General features: G+C 25.8%; 1 protein-coding gene across 1 annotated transcript; it reads left to right on the top strand.

Moving 5' to 3' along the window:
* Nucleotides 1-5,036: 5,036 nt before the first annotated feature.
* MKS88_002983 (guanylyl cyclase alpha) lies at nucleotides 5,037-17,162 on the top strand (the record flags this gene model as incomplete). The annotated part of the gene is made up of 1 exon (XM_067216037.1): nucleotides 5,037-17,162. One exon carries the CDS (start codon nucleotides 5,037-5,039, stop codon nucleotides 17,160-17,162), a length of 12,126 nt encoding a protein of 4,041 aa, XP_067073557.1.
* Nucleotides 17,163-19,558: the final 2,396 nt, after the last annotated feature.

The following is a 19,558-nucleotide window of genomic DNA, read 5'->3' as shown; positions in this document are numbered from 1 at the left end:
TAATATGTATTATATATATATATATATTTTTCTAATTGTTCAAAAACATTCAAAATAATTAAATATAACATAAAATATATGTAATTAATTGTAAAACATGCATAACACAACACATTAAATATTTTAATACATAAAAACTATATTCATTGAAAAAAATTTTATTTTTAAGCTTCTAAATTATGTAATTTATATTTTTGTACAATTTTAATTAGAAAAAAATTATATAAATTACTTCATATATTTAAACAGTAACTCGTATAAAATTCATTAATTGCTATATTATGTTTAAATGGGGGTTCTCAAAACTTAAAATTGGTACGATATTTTATATATGTACAAAGCATTTGATTATAAATACATTGTATATTTTTTTTTTTCACAAATGATTTATCCTGTGTATATCAAAATATACAATAAAATTTTATTTAAAACGTTTCTTAAAAGTAGTGCTTAAAATAGAATGTTCGTTATGTTTTTGTTATAACTCATTCATAAAATTTCACAAAATATATATATTATAAAATTTGAGTATTTTAGTTATAAAAAAGTATATATTTTTGAATAAAGAATGTGTTTTTTTTTTTTTTTTTTCTTTTTGTATGTATGCATATAATATACATATATATACATACATATGTAATATATATCAAAATAAAAAAAAAAGTGAAATGTGTTAAAATTCCACTCAAATTTTTTAAATCAAAAATTATTAGGAACCCTTTTTTTTTTTTTTTAAGGGATATGTATATATATAAATTTACATATATATACTATAACAAAGCATTCAAATGCAGTTTTTTATTAAAGTATTGAAGTGAACAGGGAAAAAAATAATTTGCTATTTTTATGAACTTTCATAGATTTTTTATTTTTGTTGTAAAAATATAATATATAAAAATAGGACATTTGTTGTACTAATATATATTCTACAAAATAAATACAAGTATGAGAACTTCCGTGAATGTGAATTTTTAATCATATATTTTTACCTTTTTAGTATTAATAACAATTTGTTTTCTTCTACCCTTACGAATTATATATTACAATTATAAATTAATAAATATGTGTAAGGATTAATAAATTTCAATTGGTATTATTAAAAGCATTATTAGGAAAAATTGAAGTACCTCTTTTTATCTTCGTTTAAGCGAAGATTCAGTTGCATATTAAGAATTTAATGTTAATTTGTGGGTATAAAATTACATTGTAGAAGCTTACACGATTTTTAAAAATGTTTTCTTTTCATTTCTTTAGTTCTTTCATTCTTTTTTTCTTTCTTTCATTCGTTTTTTCTTTCTTTCATTCTTTTTTTCTTTCTTTCATTCGTTTTTTCTTTCTTTCATTCTTTTTTTCTTTCTTTCATTCTTTTTTTCATATCTTTTTATATTTTTTTTTTACATTTGACATAAGGACAATTTCTTTTTAATAGTACAACAATATGTGAAAAGAACGGATGGAAATTTTATAAATTTTCACTCTATATATATTCAAAATTTAGTTATATTTTCTATTTGAATACACTTGAGTTTTTAATATTTTATGTATTAAAATACACAAAAAAATTGATATTTATCTGTTTCCTTCACCTCCTTTATAAATAAAAAATAAAAAGATTACAAAGTTTTTTTATTATCTTCTTTTATATTATTACAAATACGTAATATTTAAAAGAACCAAATTCATATGACGTGTTGTCGTTATATATATATATATGTACATCCCCAAAAAAACTGGTATAACAAATATTCCGTAAAATGCTTTATTTATTCTTATTTGTTTTATATTATAATTAATCTAAGTTTTGTCTCTTTTTTTTTATGCATTCCACACTTGCAAAAGCGGAAAACGACAATCTTAAAATATGTTTACGTAAATATAATTTCATTTTATGATTTACAGTTCATAATAGAAGAATAACTTAGAATGCATTGTACATATACGTGTATGTATATATTTTTTCTTTTCTTTTTTTTTCGTTATATTTGTGGAGTAAGAAAAAGTACACTACGCTTCTTTCTACCATAGTAGTAGGCAAAAATGAACAAATAAATATTGAAATGGAAGGAAAAACACTATAGTCAGTAATTTGCTTATATGTGTATTACATGAGTATTTTTATTTGTACTGAATCATCTTCCTATATCTATATATACACATACATACGATTGTACGTAAAATTGCTGTCTCTCAATTTAAAAAATATTTCTTAAGATATAATTTACAAGCAAATGCTTTCTCATATTGTTAAGTTAAAAGTTAATTAAGACATATATAATGAATTATTCTAAAATTTTGTTTGTTTTAATGATATGAAACTTATTTATCTTAATACTATATAGTTACTTTTTTTTATAAGGATAGATCTTTAGTATAATGAAACTCTAATAATTGTTTCCCCATTTTTTTATCTTTCATATTTTTAGTTATTACTATATTTCAAAAGAAAAATGTAGATATATTCAAAAATATATATATCGTTAATTAATTGTTTTATCTGTTTTTGTAATCTCCTTAGTTACGTATAATATGGTAATAAAATAATTAAAATCTATCACTTTCTATCGTAAACAGTATTAACAACATATTGCATATAAATAAATAAAATTAAAAAAAAAAAATTTAAATAAGTACAAGCCAAAATTAGATATTTTTAATCAGATAAAAGGCCGAGAAAAATATAAAAAGAAATAGTCCCACCCTCCAAAAAAAAAAAAAAATATCCTTTTCGCGTTAATACGTTTCCATGATACGCTAGTATATATTATTATATAGACATATAGACATATGTACATATTTATATATGTAGTCATTCATTTATGTTAACGATGCTTAACTCCCATTTGTGTATGTTAATTAGTTGCTACCACTTTTTAAAAATAGAATTATATATATTCTATGAATAGTTAGGTTAAACCCTAAATCAATAATTAATTAAGCGGATAAACCAGCAATTAAATCATATGTTAAACACAGTACAAAATTATCTCAACTATATTATTGATTATTTATAAGTTGTTTAATCTGTTAGCGGTACTTCTTTTTTTTTTTTTTTCCCATTCCAAGTTACATTAGTCCCTCACATATGTACGTACGACGGCGCATATTAATGAGGAAAATATGTATGTGAGCATGAAAAGGAAAACTGTAATATTTTATCTTTATAAGGGTTCCTTTTGGTCTTTGAAACAAATTCTATGTTAATCCTTAAGTTATTAATTTTAAGAAAAAAATGAACAATTTTTCAGTTCGTATATAAACAAAAAATATAATTATTTATGAAAACTTCACCTGGCAAACACATAAGCCGAAAGCCCCAATATTCGCAATATAAATATTACATTCTTTAATGATCTAGCCGATAATATAAATATTTTTTTTTTTTTTTCTATCTTTTTCTCCTTTTTGTAATTTTGAAAAAAGCGAAGTTATTTTGTAAATATGTTTAGAAAAATTAGGTATTCACTACGCCACATTTTCAGTGTCATATATAGCTTAAAATATTTGAAATGAAATATTTAATGACAGCAGAAATGCACTTAAATTTTTTCTTATTACACTTTACAATTTGTTAAAGAAAATATATTTCTGGAAAACACTTATTTCTTGATCATATTAACACCTACTAAATGTACACATTTGCATGTATACACATATAATTATGTACATACATATATGTGCAATTCATATTATTGTTGTATTAAGTTTGTAATTGCTCTACTCTCTTGGTTAATGGATATAAAATTTTTACATACATACACATATACATAAATATAAATGTATATTTATGAATTGTAGTTAAGATGGCAATATATCAAAAATTTCCAGTACATTTTTTCATATGTTCCTTTGATGCATTACATAACATTCAAATTGCAACAAAATTAAATAGAATAAAAAAAAATTTAAATAAAAAAATGAAAAAAAAAAATGTAAAAAAAAAAAATATAATATTAAAAAATAATAAAATTTATACATATACATTACATATATATATGTTTATTTATTTGTCTGTTTCATTCTCAATTCATTTAATAGCAGAAATATTTTTAATCATATTTCGAAGAAATATCATTTGTATACTTGCAAAAAAATTTACGTATTTACTTAAATTTTTCTAATGTATTCCCCTTTTCACCTTATATTTCTTATCTTTTATTATTTTTTTTTTTTTATATATATCCTTCTTAGTATGTCCAAACTATGTTCTATTTTTTACACATTTAAGTATATAAATATTTAAGTAATATATCTTATTTTTACTTGAAATTTCCTCTATTAAAAATGTTTTTTAAAATATTTTACCCTAACAGAAGTATACCCTTCGCTTAAATGTCGGTTAAACTTTGGTAAACTCTTCATAAAACTTGCTTAATATTCTCATAAATATCGCACAAACTTCATACGCACTTGGCATACACCTTTGTATATTCTTCGCGTATGTTCATATTTGTTTATACTCAAAACAAAATACAGTATTATATTAGTTTTATTCTTCTATTTTCGTAAAAACTAATATGAATTATTACTATGCCATTTGCAGCTAATATTTTTTAAGTACCATTTATATGGAAGAACGACTTTTTTAACTGTGATATTAAGAAATGTGTAACACGTTTCTACCTTAGAATAGGGTTACACATATATTAATGTAATGTATATGCACGTAATGTATGTGCATGTAATATATATGTACGTAATTTGTATGTATATATATATATATATATATATATATAATATATATATGTTTTTTATTTTTTTCTGTCATATCTCTCCTGCGTTTCTTTTTTTAAAACATTCTTAAGTGAATTCAATTAGAACAAATAAATATAAACATATATAAGTGCATGTATATATATATGCGTGTATACATATGCATGCGACATGCTTACAACGTGCCTATTCCCTTCTACTTTCACTTTTTTAAGTTGTAAAAAGAGAAAATGCGCCTATATATGCTCACTGATACATCAAAAGATATGTGAACGTGAATGTTATAACTTGTAATTAATTATGCTAAAAAAAAATTGCTAGAAAAAATGCTGGAAAAAAGAAAGAGTCACGATAAATCAAATAATCGTTATAAGGTAAAATATTCTGAGAAAATGCTCACTAATAATATAAGTATGAAGAATCAGAATTTCAATGAAAATAAGCAGCAAAATGATTTCACAACAGCAGAAGCAGCATGGATGGAAAAGAAGCAAAAATTATACAAAGACACAAATAATCAACCGTTATGGGATTTCAGAAAAATAGAAATTAATCCAACAGATACAGAAGAATTAATTAGTTTTCCAACAAATAAGATATCTTCCAGTAGATATAGTACTTATTCTTTTATTTTTAAGAGTTTATATGAACAGTTTTTACGTTTACCAAATATATGGTTTTTACTTATATCGTTATTAGAATTTATACCAGCTTTTCATAACATTAGTAATTATTTGTATTATTCTAAACATAAGTCTATATATTTACTGTTTTTTTTTATATTTGTATCTATTATGAAAAATATCTACGAAGATTCTAGAAGATCAAATATAGACTCTCAAATGAATAATAGGTTGTGTCATGTTGTAGATGTATCTAATTCTCAATTAAAAGCAGTTAAATGGATGGACCTAACAGTTGGTAGTATTATTCGTTTAATTGAAAACGAACAAGTACCTGCTGATATTCTTTTGCTAAGTTGTAATAATAATGAAGGATTAGTATATGTAGAAACTTCCTTAATAAATGGAGAGACAAATTTAAACAAGAAATGCTGTGTTAATGAAACAAGAAATGAAACATCTATGCATGGTATCTGTAATATTAAAGGGAGAATTATCTGTGAAAAACCAAATAGTAATATGGAATCATTTAATGGATCCTTAAAATTAGATGCATATCCACGTGCTACCTCTTTATCAATTAATAACGTTGTTTTTAAAGGATCCTATATAAAAAATACAGATCATATTTTTGGAGTTATTATATATACAGGAACAGATACGAAAATCATGAAAAATATGTTAAGAAATACCTATAAATTTGGTTATGTTAATAAAGAATTGAATATGTATACAATTATTACCATCTTTTTTACATTAATTTGTGTTTTCATATCCGTGTTATGTAAATGGACAGAAGATGACAAATTTAAAAGTGGAACTCATTTTATGTTAATTACTACAAAAGATAACTTATTTGAATCGATAATTAAATACATTTTGTTATATTCAAATACTATCCCAATTAGTATTCTAATTACTGTTGATCTTATTTCTATATTTCAAAGTATTATAATAGAAAATGATAACCGTATTAGTACATTTGAAAACGAATCATCTGATCCTTCTGCCATTGATGAAAATGAACAAGTCATTGATTTAAAAATGAACAAGTCATGTAAGGATTTTAGAAATTATACTTTTTTTATGAATCATTTTAGTAAAAGAAATTTCAGCAAAAAAAGATATTCCTATACGAATAATGAATCAAATTCTGTTAATAGAAAAAGTTTTATAAGTACATTTCATAAACTAAGTAAAATTAAAAATTATTTTTATAACACAAATAGTTTAATGAACAACTCGAAATCTCAGTCAAACACTGTCAATAATAGGAGTTCAATGGCACTAAGCGATACTATACATAAAAAATATAGAAAGACTGGCTCCTTTTTAGAAAAATTAAAAATTTTCTTCTTCAAAAAAGATGAACATATGAACTTTGATACACATTTACCACAGAATAGCTTTCTATATAAAAAATATATAAAGAATCATTCATATTCTCATGAATTGAAGGGAAAAGAAAATGCAAATGATAAGTGTCGTCGTACCATAAGGGAGAAAGATAAAGGATGTGTGACTACTAAAATGGAGCATGCCATAAATAAAAAGAATAGCAGTAGTTTCAAAAACAGCATCAACATCAATGATAGCAGACACAATAAAAGTAGTAACAATAATAGCGTCAGAAACAACAACAACGACAGTAACAATAATAATAGTATTATTAATATCAGTAATAGTTATAATAAGGGAATTATTTTAAATAGCAAAAATATGCAAAAAAAGGAAAAAGGAATATTACGGAAAGTTTTCCCATTTTTATATAAAACGAAAAATGAAATGCGAGCAAGAGACTTTACCAAAAAAGTAGACAAAGAAAAAGGAATTAATACACCCAATTTATCTAATGAGAAATCTTCCGTAGATGATGATGAATACGGGTGGGGGATATGCTTGAATTCGAATATGCATGGTGATTTAGGAAATGTTGATTTCATATTCACAGACAAAACCGGCACTTTAACAAATAATGAAATGTTCTTCAACATGTGTTCTATAGGTGGAAGGACATACGGCAACAAATATGCAAATAGAAAAAAAAAAAAAAATAATAATAAAAATAATAATAATAATAATAATAATAAAAATAATAATAATAATAATAATAATAATAATAATAATAATAACAATAACATTAGCGCCAATAATAATAATAATAATAACAATAACAATAATTGTAATAGTTATAGTAAGAAGAAGAAGAGTAAATCATCCAGTTATGATAAAAAAAGTTCTTGGTGTAAAAATAGAGCCGACAGCAAAAAAACTGCAGACGATAACGAGGCAAAAAAAAATTGCTTTGCTACAAATACAGGCAATAATTTACATCTAGGAAATAGTAATATACACGAAGAAATTCAAGAAAAAGAGATTGTTACGGAAGAGTATGATGTTAGTGCTAATGTGCAAACGCACCGTGATTGTGATAGGAATATTAATAACAATAATAGTAACAGATACAACAACAAACTCAATAACAGCTGTAGTAGTGGTTATGATAGTGATAGTGTACAACTTATGGAAAAGGACGAGGATTCTTCGGATTACATCATGGAAAATATATATGACAAAATGAATAGTGATAATTATATAAAGGAAAATATGGACTATGAGCATGATAAAAATAATCTTAATTATAAATCAAACTCTTCGAGAAATTATAAAGGTAAAAATTCGGGAAATATAAATGGTAGTTGTTTTTATAATAGATATAAATCATCAGAAAATTCATCGACGTCATATTCTTCGTCTTCATCAACATGTTCCTCTTTATCTGATAATTTCAGCTCATCTTATATATATTCATCCTCTAATTATGATAGCATCGAAATGCATAATGACAATGAGAGTGTCAGAAGTTGCTCCAGTTATACAGAAAGACAGAATTTGTATGTACCATTAAAAAATTCAATGAGTAAAAAGAAAACTGAAGAAAAAATAAATGAAAAAGTGAAGCATATGAAAGAATCCACTAGTGGAACCTACTTTTTTTTTAATAAAGAATATCAGAATTATTTAATGCAACAAAAATTTTCAAAGCCAAAAAATTTTAGATCGCATATCAACACAAACCATATAAAAACCCGATGTGATTTTACTGATAAAAGAATATATGTTGATTTAAATTCTGATAACTGGAGAGGTTATTACATAGATGAATTTTTAAAATGCATAACCTTATGTCATACGGTGGTTCCATTTATTCAGATGGATGCTATTAGAAATAAGAACATGCCACATATTACTTCGAAACATTCAAAGGGTATCTTTCATTATTTGGATAATCATAATCATGCGAATAAATTTTATAATGACATAAACAAAACTAGAAATGAATTAAATTTTCAGAGATACACTGAATATGATAATGGTCAAGGTATTAAAACAAGTAATAGATTATATAAAGATTTTGATAAAATAGACAATTCCTATAATTTAGATAATGATAAAAATTGTAGAAGTAAAAGTAACGAAAACAAATTAACCATTAATGAGAAAAAGAAATGTGAAACAAATTTATACAACTACACAACATTAACCAACTTTAAGTATAAAAATAATAATAAGGGAAATGATTTAAAGTTCAGATATTTTTTTAACAAAAATTATAGAATAAAAAAAAGGAGTTTTAGATCTTCTAAATGCTCCGATATTTACAAAGGTATAGAAAATACAGAAACCAGTGTATGGAGGAAATATCCAAATTTGAGTAGAAATAAAAATACCTTTTCATGTGAAAGGATTAGTGAACACCGTGATAGTGGATATATATCAAAAAAACATAGTGTAGTTTCCTTTAAACAAATATCAAAAGAAAAATTGCTTTCTTTGAATAGCTACACAGTCAATGGAAGCATTGAAAGAGCAAAGTACAAAAGTAAATATCATAACGTGGACGATAAAAGTTTTGAACTTACTTCTTTCGTTAATGAAAAAAATTTGGGAAATTCTGAGTATGAATTCGACAAAAATAAAAACATGAAATTTATGGATAATTACCCTTCAGAATCAAATATATATTTAGATGCTATAAAATATCAGTCTAGTTCCTTAGATGAAGAATGTTTAATATATACATGTAACTATTTAGGCTATAGATTAATATTAAGGAATAAAAATATCATGTGTGTAGAAATAGGTGGAAACTTTTATAAATGGAATATCATTGGTATTAATGAATATACAAATAAGAGAGGAAGAATGTCAATTGTCGTTAAACCTGAATTTATGCATTCTGGGTCTATTCTGTATGTCAAAGGTTCAGATACGTCTATTCTCTCACTGTTAAATTTAAAGTATAGCAAATTTTTAGACAAAATAAAGAGTAACAAAAGAATAAAAAAGAACAGCCATGATGTCAGCAGCAACGACAACAGTAGCATAAACAACAACAAAAGATACAAAAAAAACTACAATGGAAGAGGGAAGAAGAATAGAGAAAAAAGAGACCGACGAGAAGGCGAGAACATTTCACTGAAAAAAAGATTTTTCGACCTGGAAAAACACTCCTTAAAATCTGAGCATATTGAAAGTATCGAATATGAGAATATTAGTGAGAAAATATTTTGCACTAATTATTCTGATGAATATGACGAAAAAAATGAATATTCTAATCTAAACGATTTAAGGGAGAGAGAAATATATGCAAAACGTCAACAATACAAAATTAAGAAACGATATCGACAATTAGAAAAACAACTACGAAAATTTTCATTGAAAGGGTTGAGGTCAATGATATTCGCGTTTAAATATTTGAATGAAGAAGAGACTATTAAATACAAGAGGATGTACGATGATGCATGTTTGTCTATATATAATAAAGAAGAAAGATTAATGAATGTAGCGGAAGAAATCGAAAAAGATTTAATCTATCTAGGAATAACTGGAGTTAAAGATAGATTACAAAAGAAGGTAACTAAAACGATGGAAATTTTGAGCCAATCTGGAATCCGAATTTGGATGTTAACAGGAGATAACGTTGAGTATTCTTTACACATTTCATTTTTATGTAAAATTTTAAATTCTCATACCAAAATATTTCATGCTATGCTTGAGAACAAGAATTATAAAAAATTAAAACGGGAAGGGGCAGCATTATATGAGTTATTTCAGGCGGAAAAAGAAGAGAAAAAATGTTACGAAAAATTATGTTTATTAATAAACGGTAAAAACTTACAAACATTTTTAAATCATAGTGATTTACAAACGCATTTTCTAAATATGGCTTGTAGATCTGATGTCGTAATAGCTTGTCGAATAACAGCTAAGCAAAAGGCATTTATAGTTCGATTAATTAAGAATAGATTATCTCCAACACCAAATACATTAGCCATAGGAGATGGAGCAAATGATATTGCAATGTTACAAGAAGCTAATATAGGGGTAAGTATAATGACTTCGGAATGTATTATATCTGCAGGATATTCAGATTACTGTATAAAAAATTTTTGTTATTTAAGGAAATTATTATTTATATATGGATCGAAACATTTATATACAATTAGTATTATGTTATATTGGAGCTTTTTTAAAAATATTATTCTTATACTACCAATTTTTTTTTATCAAGCTTATGCCGCCTGGAGTTGTGTAAAAATATATCCAGAAATGTTATATACATTTTTCAGTATTTTTTGGGTATTTATACCTATAATTTATTATATGTTCCTACAGCATAATTTGAATTATGATATATTATATAATATTCCTTTATTTTATGCACTAAGTAGAAGAAAGTACAATATGAACATCTTAAAATTTTTCTCTTGGATAATTGAGGCTATCTTTTATGCTGTGATTATATTTTTTTTTTCTTACATAGCACTTAAGGAAAATTCTCATCTGAATAATGGAGAAGTAGTCACAATAAATACCTTTGGAAATATATGTTTTCTAGGGAGTTTATTAATTTCTATTATGCGTCTTTTCTTAGAAGGATCTTTATGGTCTCCATCAATACTCATTACGTGCTTTGGTTGTTTTCTTTTTGTTTTTTTCCCTTCAATGATTTTTATTTTTTTCGCTTATGTGTCAAATGAATATATAAGAGAGGTATTTAGGCAAACCTTTTCTTGGAATCCTTTATATGTTCTTTTAATTTTATGGTTTACAATATGTATCATCTCGTATATATTTATTAATTTTACAAAAACTATCTTGTTCCCTAATATATATAATGTAGTTAATCACTGGATATTTGAACAGTATCAAGAGAAGCATAATAAATATAAATATGCTTATTTTCTATCAGGAAAGAAAAAATTTTTAAGCTTAAAAAGATTTAGCAAGAAATTAAAATTTAAATTTAGAAGAAATATAAACAAGACATCTAATTTTAAAATTGACGATAAGCATAATTCTCTTGAAAATACGTTAATAAGTAGTGCAAAAAATTATAAAAACAATCAGCGATACATTAAGAATAACTCCTTTTCTAAATACTTCCATAAATCGAGGAGCTCAATCATTGATCGTAACATTCATAGTAGTATTGCCAATTTGGATTATAATAACACTGATTTTGACGAGGAACAAAAATATAGAGGGTCACAAGTTACCTTATCGGAGCAGGCGGTTCACGGGATGGGAAATTTTGACTCTACTAGAAAAAGGGGGAAAAAAGGAATTACGGAAGAATATAGAGAGGGGCAAATGGCAAAAATAGATAAAAGGGAAAGCACAAATAATAACATTAAAAACACACAGAACAATCAGGTTAACAAAGTTCAGGTTAATCAAATGAAGGAAAAAGAGTTAAGTGTACATACAGGTAAGGAAAATGATACAGATGAAGAGAATACAAAACAAAGGCATTCAGATAAGACATATAAAAACGAGGAGATAAAAAAACGTGAAATTGATGAGAAGGCTAAAAATGATACAGAACAAAGTAAGAGGAAAAGAAATGAAAAAGGTGGAGATAAATCACCATTTGTTGAAACCGAGAAGAAAACTACAGAGGTAGATACATGTAACAAAATATATTCTTTCCAACTGAAGAAGGAAAAAGCAAATCAGGCAATTTGTGAAGAAGAAAAGAATCAGAGTATTTCCAATTGGTCCAATAAGTTTAATATATTTAATAAAATATGCAGTAACGAAAATGAGGAAAAGGACTTCTTTAAAAGTGATGATAGATGTCTAGTTAACAGAGGTTTACTTAATTACAGAAATAGCTTAACATATGATGAAACAACTATAAGTGGGAATGGTTATTATATAGAAGATAGTTTTCCTATGGATTTTAGATCAGATGAATATTTGGAATCAAGTTCTAGAATTGATGAATCCCTAATGGCAGAAATGAAAAATTGTTTAAACCCATTAAAAAATACGTTTCTAGTTGATTTATTACCTCAAGGGAAACGTTTTCGAATTAACGAAGAGCATATATTTTTTAAAAATAATGAACGTATGGAAAATATACCTGAACCATTAGATGTTAATAAAAGAAATTATTATATAATTCAAAATAAGGCTGCATATTATGATAACGAATCGACATCCGAATTTTCCTATACAAGTGCGGATAGTTCAAATTATAATGGCAATAATAAAAAGAAAAACGAAAATGAGAATGCACAAAAAGAAATTGTGAAAGTGACCAATTTAATTAATAGATTCACATTAGCATTTAAAGATATGCAACTGGAATCAGGATTTCAAATACATAAAAAGAATAAATTTTACAAAACATTAATACCATGGTATCGTTTTATTTTTATATTATTAGGAATATTTTTTTTATATATTTGGAAATTAGAATCATCATTAAATGAATCGTGGTATATGTCACCAAATACTTCCACGGGTTTATTTGTATTAATTTTATATCTCGTATTTGAATTAATCTTACTAATTGCAACAGTTACCACATTTTTCCCCATTATATTTATAGAAAATTTTAACAAAATTATCAATTCATTGGTAATATTAATAATAACTCATCATGTGGTTAGTTATTCCATTACACACACAGATGGAGTCTTTCAAGCAGTTCTTTTTCCCTTATACACATTTGTTATTTTAAGATTACCCTTTGTTAACGCTGTATTTTGCAATATTATTTTTTTAAGTCTGTTCATTATTAGGTTTAAGGGAGACCATTTTTTAGATAAAAAAAGCTTAGCTCATTATATCCCTTTGTTTATTGGTGTTGACGTTTTTGTCGGTTTTGTAGGTTATCGTCTTGAGTTTAATCAAAGGAAAAACTTTTTATTGGAATATTCGGTAGAATCCTCTAGAAGAAAACAGAGGGAAATATTAAACACCATGCTTCCTGCTTTTATTGTGGATGAAATGATATATTCTGAATTAAATGAAGAAGGTATACCTATATCGTTGAAAGCAGAGGACATAGATACTGTTACGGTGATCTTTTGCGATATATATGACTTTCAAAACATTGTAGCTAATATTGAACCTACAAGATTAGTTGAAGTGCTAGATAGACTATTTTTATGTTTTGACAAATGTACTGAGCAATTTAACTGCACAAAAATTGAAACAGTTTTTGAAACATACTTGGCTGCATGCGGATTGGTGAAAAAGGAAGGTGACAACAGAAGCGGCAGCAGCAGTAATGTTAATAATGACAACAACAGTAGTATTAACAACTGTAAGAATAACACATATGACAAAAATAATAAACATTTTGAGGAGAGTAACGAAAATTATAACAATATGTGTGGCAAAACTAAAGGCCAGGAAGACGCTCATGATTCAATCGATTTTGCTTTATCAATTCTTCAAGTGAGTAGTCATATTAAATACGAAAAAACAAAGCAAATGGCAAAAAAGAACGACTGCTATGAACATGATAATGCGGATGAGCATGAGAATATAAACAATTCAGTGAATAATATGACACAAGGAAAATCCTTAGAGAGTAGACCAACCAGAATTAGAGTTAAGATTGGAATACATTCAGGAAGAATTATTGCTGGTGTTGTAGGATCTAAAAAACCGCAATATGCTCTTTTTGGTGATACGGTTAATACAGCATCTAGAATGAAAACAACAGGGAAACCTGATTATATTCATTTATCAGAAGCGACGTATGACTTGGTTAAGGATGATAAAACATTAATTTATGAAAAAAAAGAAACAGAAATAAAAGGAAAAGGAACTATGACCACATATTTAATAACATCTGTTATTGGGTTAAATTATCCATTTGTAGATGAGAATGTGGACAGAAAGAATCATTTTTTTTCTGATTTTTATGCAGATAATAATAAACTAAATAATTCTATAAATTATGATAAAACACAAAATATATTAGATTATTATTCAAACAAAACAAATCAATATAATGAATACAATTTAAATGAAAGTACTTGTAATATTGATATGAATAACTACGGTAATTTTGACAATGAAATAAACAATGATTACGTAAATTTGAAAGATTTGTCCTTGAATGATTTGCCCAATGAATATATAAGAGATGTTAATATGCATTGTTATGAAATTATAAAATTAAGGAATCTAAAAATTGGTGCAGCTCTAGGTTATCAGTTGAAACAAAAGGATTTTCTTAATATGTCCTTTTTAAATAATGAACTTCATAATGATTCTACAACAAATTTCAATCACTACCTTGAAAATAATAAAGATTTTGATGATATTAAAGATTTTAATACTACCTATATGAATAAACTTTCCTTGAGTGATTCATTGTACTATTTGAATGATAATTTAATAAATAAAGATCAAAATAGTGAAATTATCCAAAAAAAAACAAATCCAGAAATCATGAAACAAGTCAATGCGCAAAGCATGAACAACCTTACATATGTTGGTATAGAAACTCATGATGAAGACGATGACGAGGATTATAAAAATGTGCAATTATGTGCTAAAAAATGCAGAACATGTAGTGAGAGATATTGTACTGTTAGTAACTGTATTAATTATGATCATGTAAACCACGTAGCCTATCACAAAATGTTGAATAACAAGAGAAGGAACTATCTTAGGAGCATCATGAAGAAAGGTAAAAGGGATGGAGAGACAGAAACGGGTGGGGAATCGAAGCACCAACTGAAGATGCAGAAGGAGAAGAAGAAACAGCAGGAGCAACAACAAAAACAGCTAGAAGCGGATGAAACCTCTAAGAAGGGTGCCCTAAATATGTCGGGGCTTACTTCGTGCTTATTGAAAATATTTACTTTTTCTAGAAAGGGAAAAAAGGAAAAACACAATACCATATGCAAAAAACAAGACCAAGAAAGGGGAAAAGGGATAGCTTCCATAAGTAGCGAATGGATATTTTTAAAATTTAGTGACAAGAATTTAGAGTCTAAATATAGGTCTCATTTTTATAGTAACAAATCTAATCTAAATTCAATTGAGCAAGCACTAATAATTTTTCTAGTAGCCTTTGTTATGCAAACATTAATTTCAAGTACAGTACCAATAGTATTTGTAGATCATAAAAGAGCAACTCAAACGCTACAAGTTAATTATTTTATATATTGGTCTGTGAGATCTGTGTATACATATCTTGGTTTTATGTTGTGGTTATTATTTCATTATAGAACTAGACCTGAAGTTTCCTCTTTATTAAATATTAAATGGATGATATTTTTCTTAAATTTATTATTCATATCAGCCGCATGTGTTTTTTCAGTAGCATATTTATGGTCTATATCAGAAACGGATCAAACGACATCCCATACTATATGGATGACAAATGATACTATAGAATTTTTCTTTTATTTAGTCATATTACATCATAACACAGGTATGTTATTTCAGACATGTATATTAGTAGACCTGTTGTTAATTACTATGTCTTTGACATTTATATCAACGAGTGTTGTAAAAACAATAACTACAGACTCAACTCTTCTGCTTATACCATGGTACGTTGCCTTTAATTTAATATCAACATATTGTAAGGAATCTATTGATAGAAGAACATTTTATGCAAATGAGAGTGCAAAGAAGACAGAAAATAGAGCCACAGAATTGTTAAATGATATGCTTCCTAAACATGTGTTAGAAGAGTTTCAACAAGATAAATTAAAGCTAGCTTATACACATGACAGATTGACATTTCTTTTTGCTGATATATGTGGATTTACTTCATGGGCAAATGGAGTAGATGCTTCAGAAGTCTTAACATTGTTACAGAAATTATTTGCAAAATTTGATAACGACAGTACAAAATACGGTTTATATAAATTATGCACAATAGGAGATGCATATGTAGCTATAAGCGAACCTGTCACAGAAGACAGCCAAGATTATGACCCTGTAGATGGTACTGAAAGAGTTCTAGAAATGGCATATTCAATGATAAGAATTATTAAAGAAATAAGAGAAAAATTAGGTATACCTAATCTAAATATGAGAATAGGTTTACACTATGGTTCATGTGTAGGTGGGGTTATTGGGTCCGGTCGTTTGAGATATGATTTATGGGGAATTGATGTATTAACAGGTAATCTTATGGAAAGTAATGGTATTCCAGGTAAAATTAATGTTTCTGAAACTCTTAAAAATTTCTTATTGCAACAATTTAAAAATAGATTTATTTTTAAAGCAAATACAACTGTTAGAGTTATTTACAAAGATGTCAAATGTTTTATTATTAATGATAAAAAAGAAACTGATTCCTCTAATAATACAAAAACATTACCCAGTAGAAGCCATTTATTTAATAGAAAATTCCAAAGACAAAACCATCTGGGGACAAACCGACTTGACAATAGAAGAACAAGCACTTTATCCATATCTACTCGTAACCTCAGCAATTTCAACGGTAAAAAATTTTCTAGCAAGGATCTCTATTACATAAACGTCAACAACTCTTAATCTAATTTGTAGATCGTTAGAATAAAAATGAGTCGAATCATGGAGAAGCATCGTCTATATTTTTGCCCCCCCTCAAATATGTGAGTACATATACATATATACCCACGTTTTGGTACTCAAATTTTATGTTAACATTTGTAAAATTGGCATTTAATAATTTTGTATCATTTATTGATAACTATGTGTTTTAAATAAATAAATATATATATATATATATAATTTTCCCTGTTTTTTGTGTGATTATTTGTGCTACTCATAATTAACACATTATATATAATTCTTGTAATTAAATTCTACTATATTTTATTATATTTTATATTTTAATAAAAAATAAATCCGATAATAATTCCTAACAACTGTATGTTATATTATGCACACGTTTGTGTTTAATGTTTTTTTTTTTTTTTTTGCTCCTTTTGTATGATTCATTGTATATTCTGATTTTTTGTATTTTCTTTTCGCTATATTTTCCTCTTTTTTTGTGTAAGCTAAATTTTCGCTTCTTCATCGTTCTGGCATATATATAACGAGGAGAGCTACCTGCCTTTTATTTTCATTTATATTTTTTTTTTTATTCTGTTTAATTTTCATTTTATTTTATTTTCATTTCATTCCATTTTATTTCCATTCTATTGTATTTTTATTTCATGTTATTTCATTTCCATTTTAGTTTATTTTTCATTCCAACTTTTGCATTTTTGTTACCTCGCATTCCTTTTTTTTTTAAATTACAATTTCTCTGTTTTAAGTATGGTTCTTTGTTTAGTTTTTTTTTTTTTTTTTTGTTAAATAAATATCGTTATGTAATATTTTGTTTAAAGTTTTATTGAATTAGACCAATTTCGTATTTTTTCAAACATCCATACTGTGCATATATATATATGTGTACTTATGTATATATATTGATTTACTTCTTTTAAATGCTTTTTAAAAAAAATTAATTTCTTCAAAAGACGCAGACGCATATTGTTATTAAAGAAATGAATAAAAAAACTGAAAACAAAAAAGTTCAAAAATTGGCTGAACTACTTGTAAGGTTAAAACAAGATGAAATAGGTATGAAAAATTAATCATACATATGTAATACCAAAAAAAAATAAAAATAAAAAAGGCGCTTGTTATAATATTAAGAAAAATTAGCTATGATTTCGTTAAGCTTTAAATATTACAAAGATCATAGAACATATATTTATAATGTAATAAGACAAAACTGCATAAGTGGTATTTCTTTTAAATGTGTGCTGTGCAATATTACCGCCGATATTTATATTAGTCCACTATTACGCTTTTTCCCATAAATAAGCGTTAAACAATTGCATATTCTTACGCGCAGGCACACATACACAGAAACGACATATATATATGTACCCACACATGAATGTGTTAACGTATTTATACTGTCTGAGAAACACTTTTCCCTTTTGATAACACCCCAAGATATGTGCAGAAATAACATATATAAAAAATATTATGACAACATTCTTATGTAGCCAATTTTTTTTTTTTTTTTTATTCTTAATTATGATTAGATGCCTTTACACAACTATTTAAAGAGAGAATAGGAGCAAAACCAAAGTTTTCAAAAAAATCAGTAGCAGAAACTGTTTTAACGCAAGCACATACGAAACGATTTCCAAATCCTGTGAACTTAAATTATTATAGAAAAGATATTATTTTTAACTTTTATTTTAAATTATTTCAAACAATAAGGAATACCTTGTTTTTTGTAAATACGAATTAAGAAATAAGTCGTCAGTATATATTTCTGTTTTTGCACTTCAAAAATAGGTTCCAACACATGTTGCTTATTCATATATGCGTTTATGTACTTATTCTTGTTTGTATGTATTTTCTTTTTTTCTTTTTTTTAGTTACATAGAAAATAAACGGAATAAATACTAATAAACAGGTAATCAAATTAAGCAACTCTTTGATTATTAACTGGCCTATTAGTAGATTATGTGATGCTGTAGCTTCTGTCTTTTATAGAAAAGCATTAGATGCTTATATTTTTAAAAATAACTCGGATGTAATAAATTTAAAATGGATCATCGGAATTATCTCAAGAATAACATACCTTCGCCTGCTTTTATTTTTAGTATGTTGATATTTAGACACAATATCTTATTAATGAAGGATTATTTTGTTTTTTTTAATTACAACTCCATTGAATTCCTTTAAGTTTTTTTTTCAAGTGCTACATTTGGTATTCTATTTTTTAATGAAAAAAGAAATCTTTTTTTTCTTTTGAGTATTAGGAGGTTTCCTTATATTTTTTGGTTTAGTACTTATGATGGACACCATAAGTGGAAAAAATGAAATAAAGAAAAAAGAATAAGGAATATAGAGAAGAACATTATTCTTTTGTTTTCTTTTGACACTATTTCATATTACAT

This window comes from Plasmodium brasilianum, chromosome 9 (genome assembly GCF_023973825.1).
Source record: "Plasmodium brasilianum strain Bolivian I chromosome 9, whole genome shotgun sequence".
Taxonomy (NCBI): domain Eukaryota; phylum Apicomplexa; class Aconoidasida; order Haemosporida; family Plasmodiidae; genus Plasmodium; species Plasmodium brasilianum.
The sequence above is the reverse complement of the archived record's forward strand: the minus strand, read 5'-3'. Positions and strand labels throughout refer to the sequence as shown.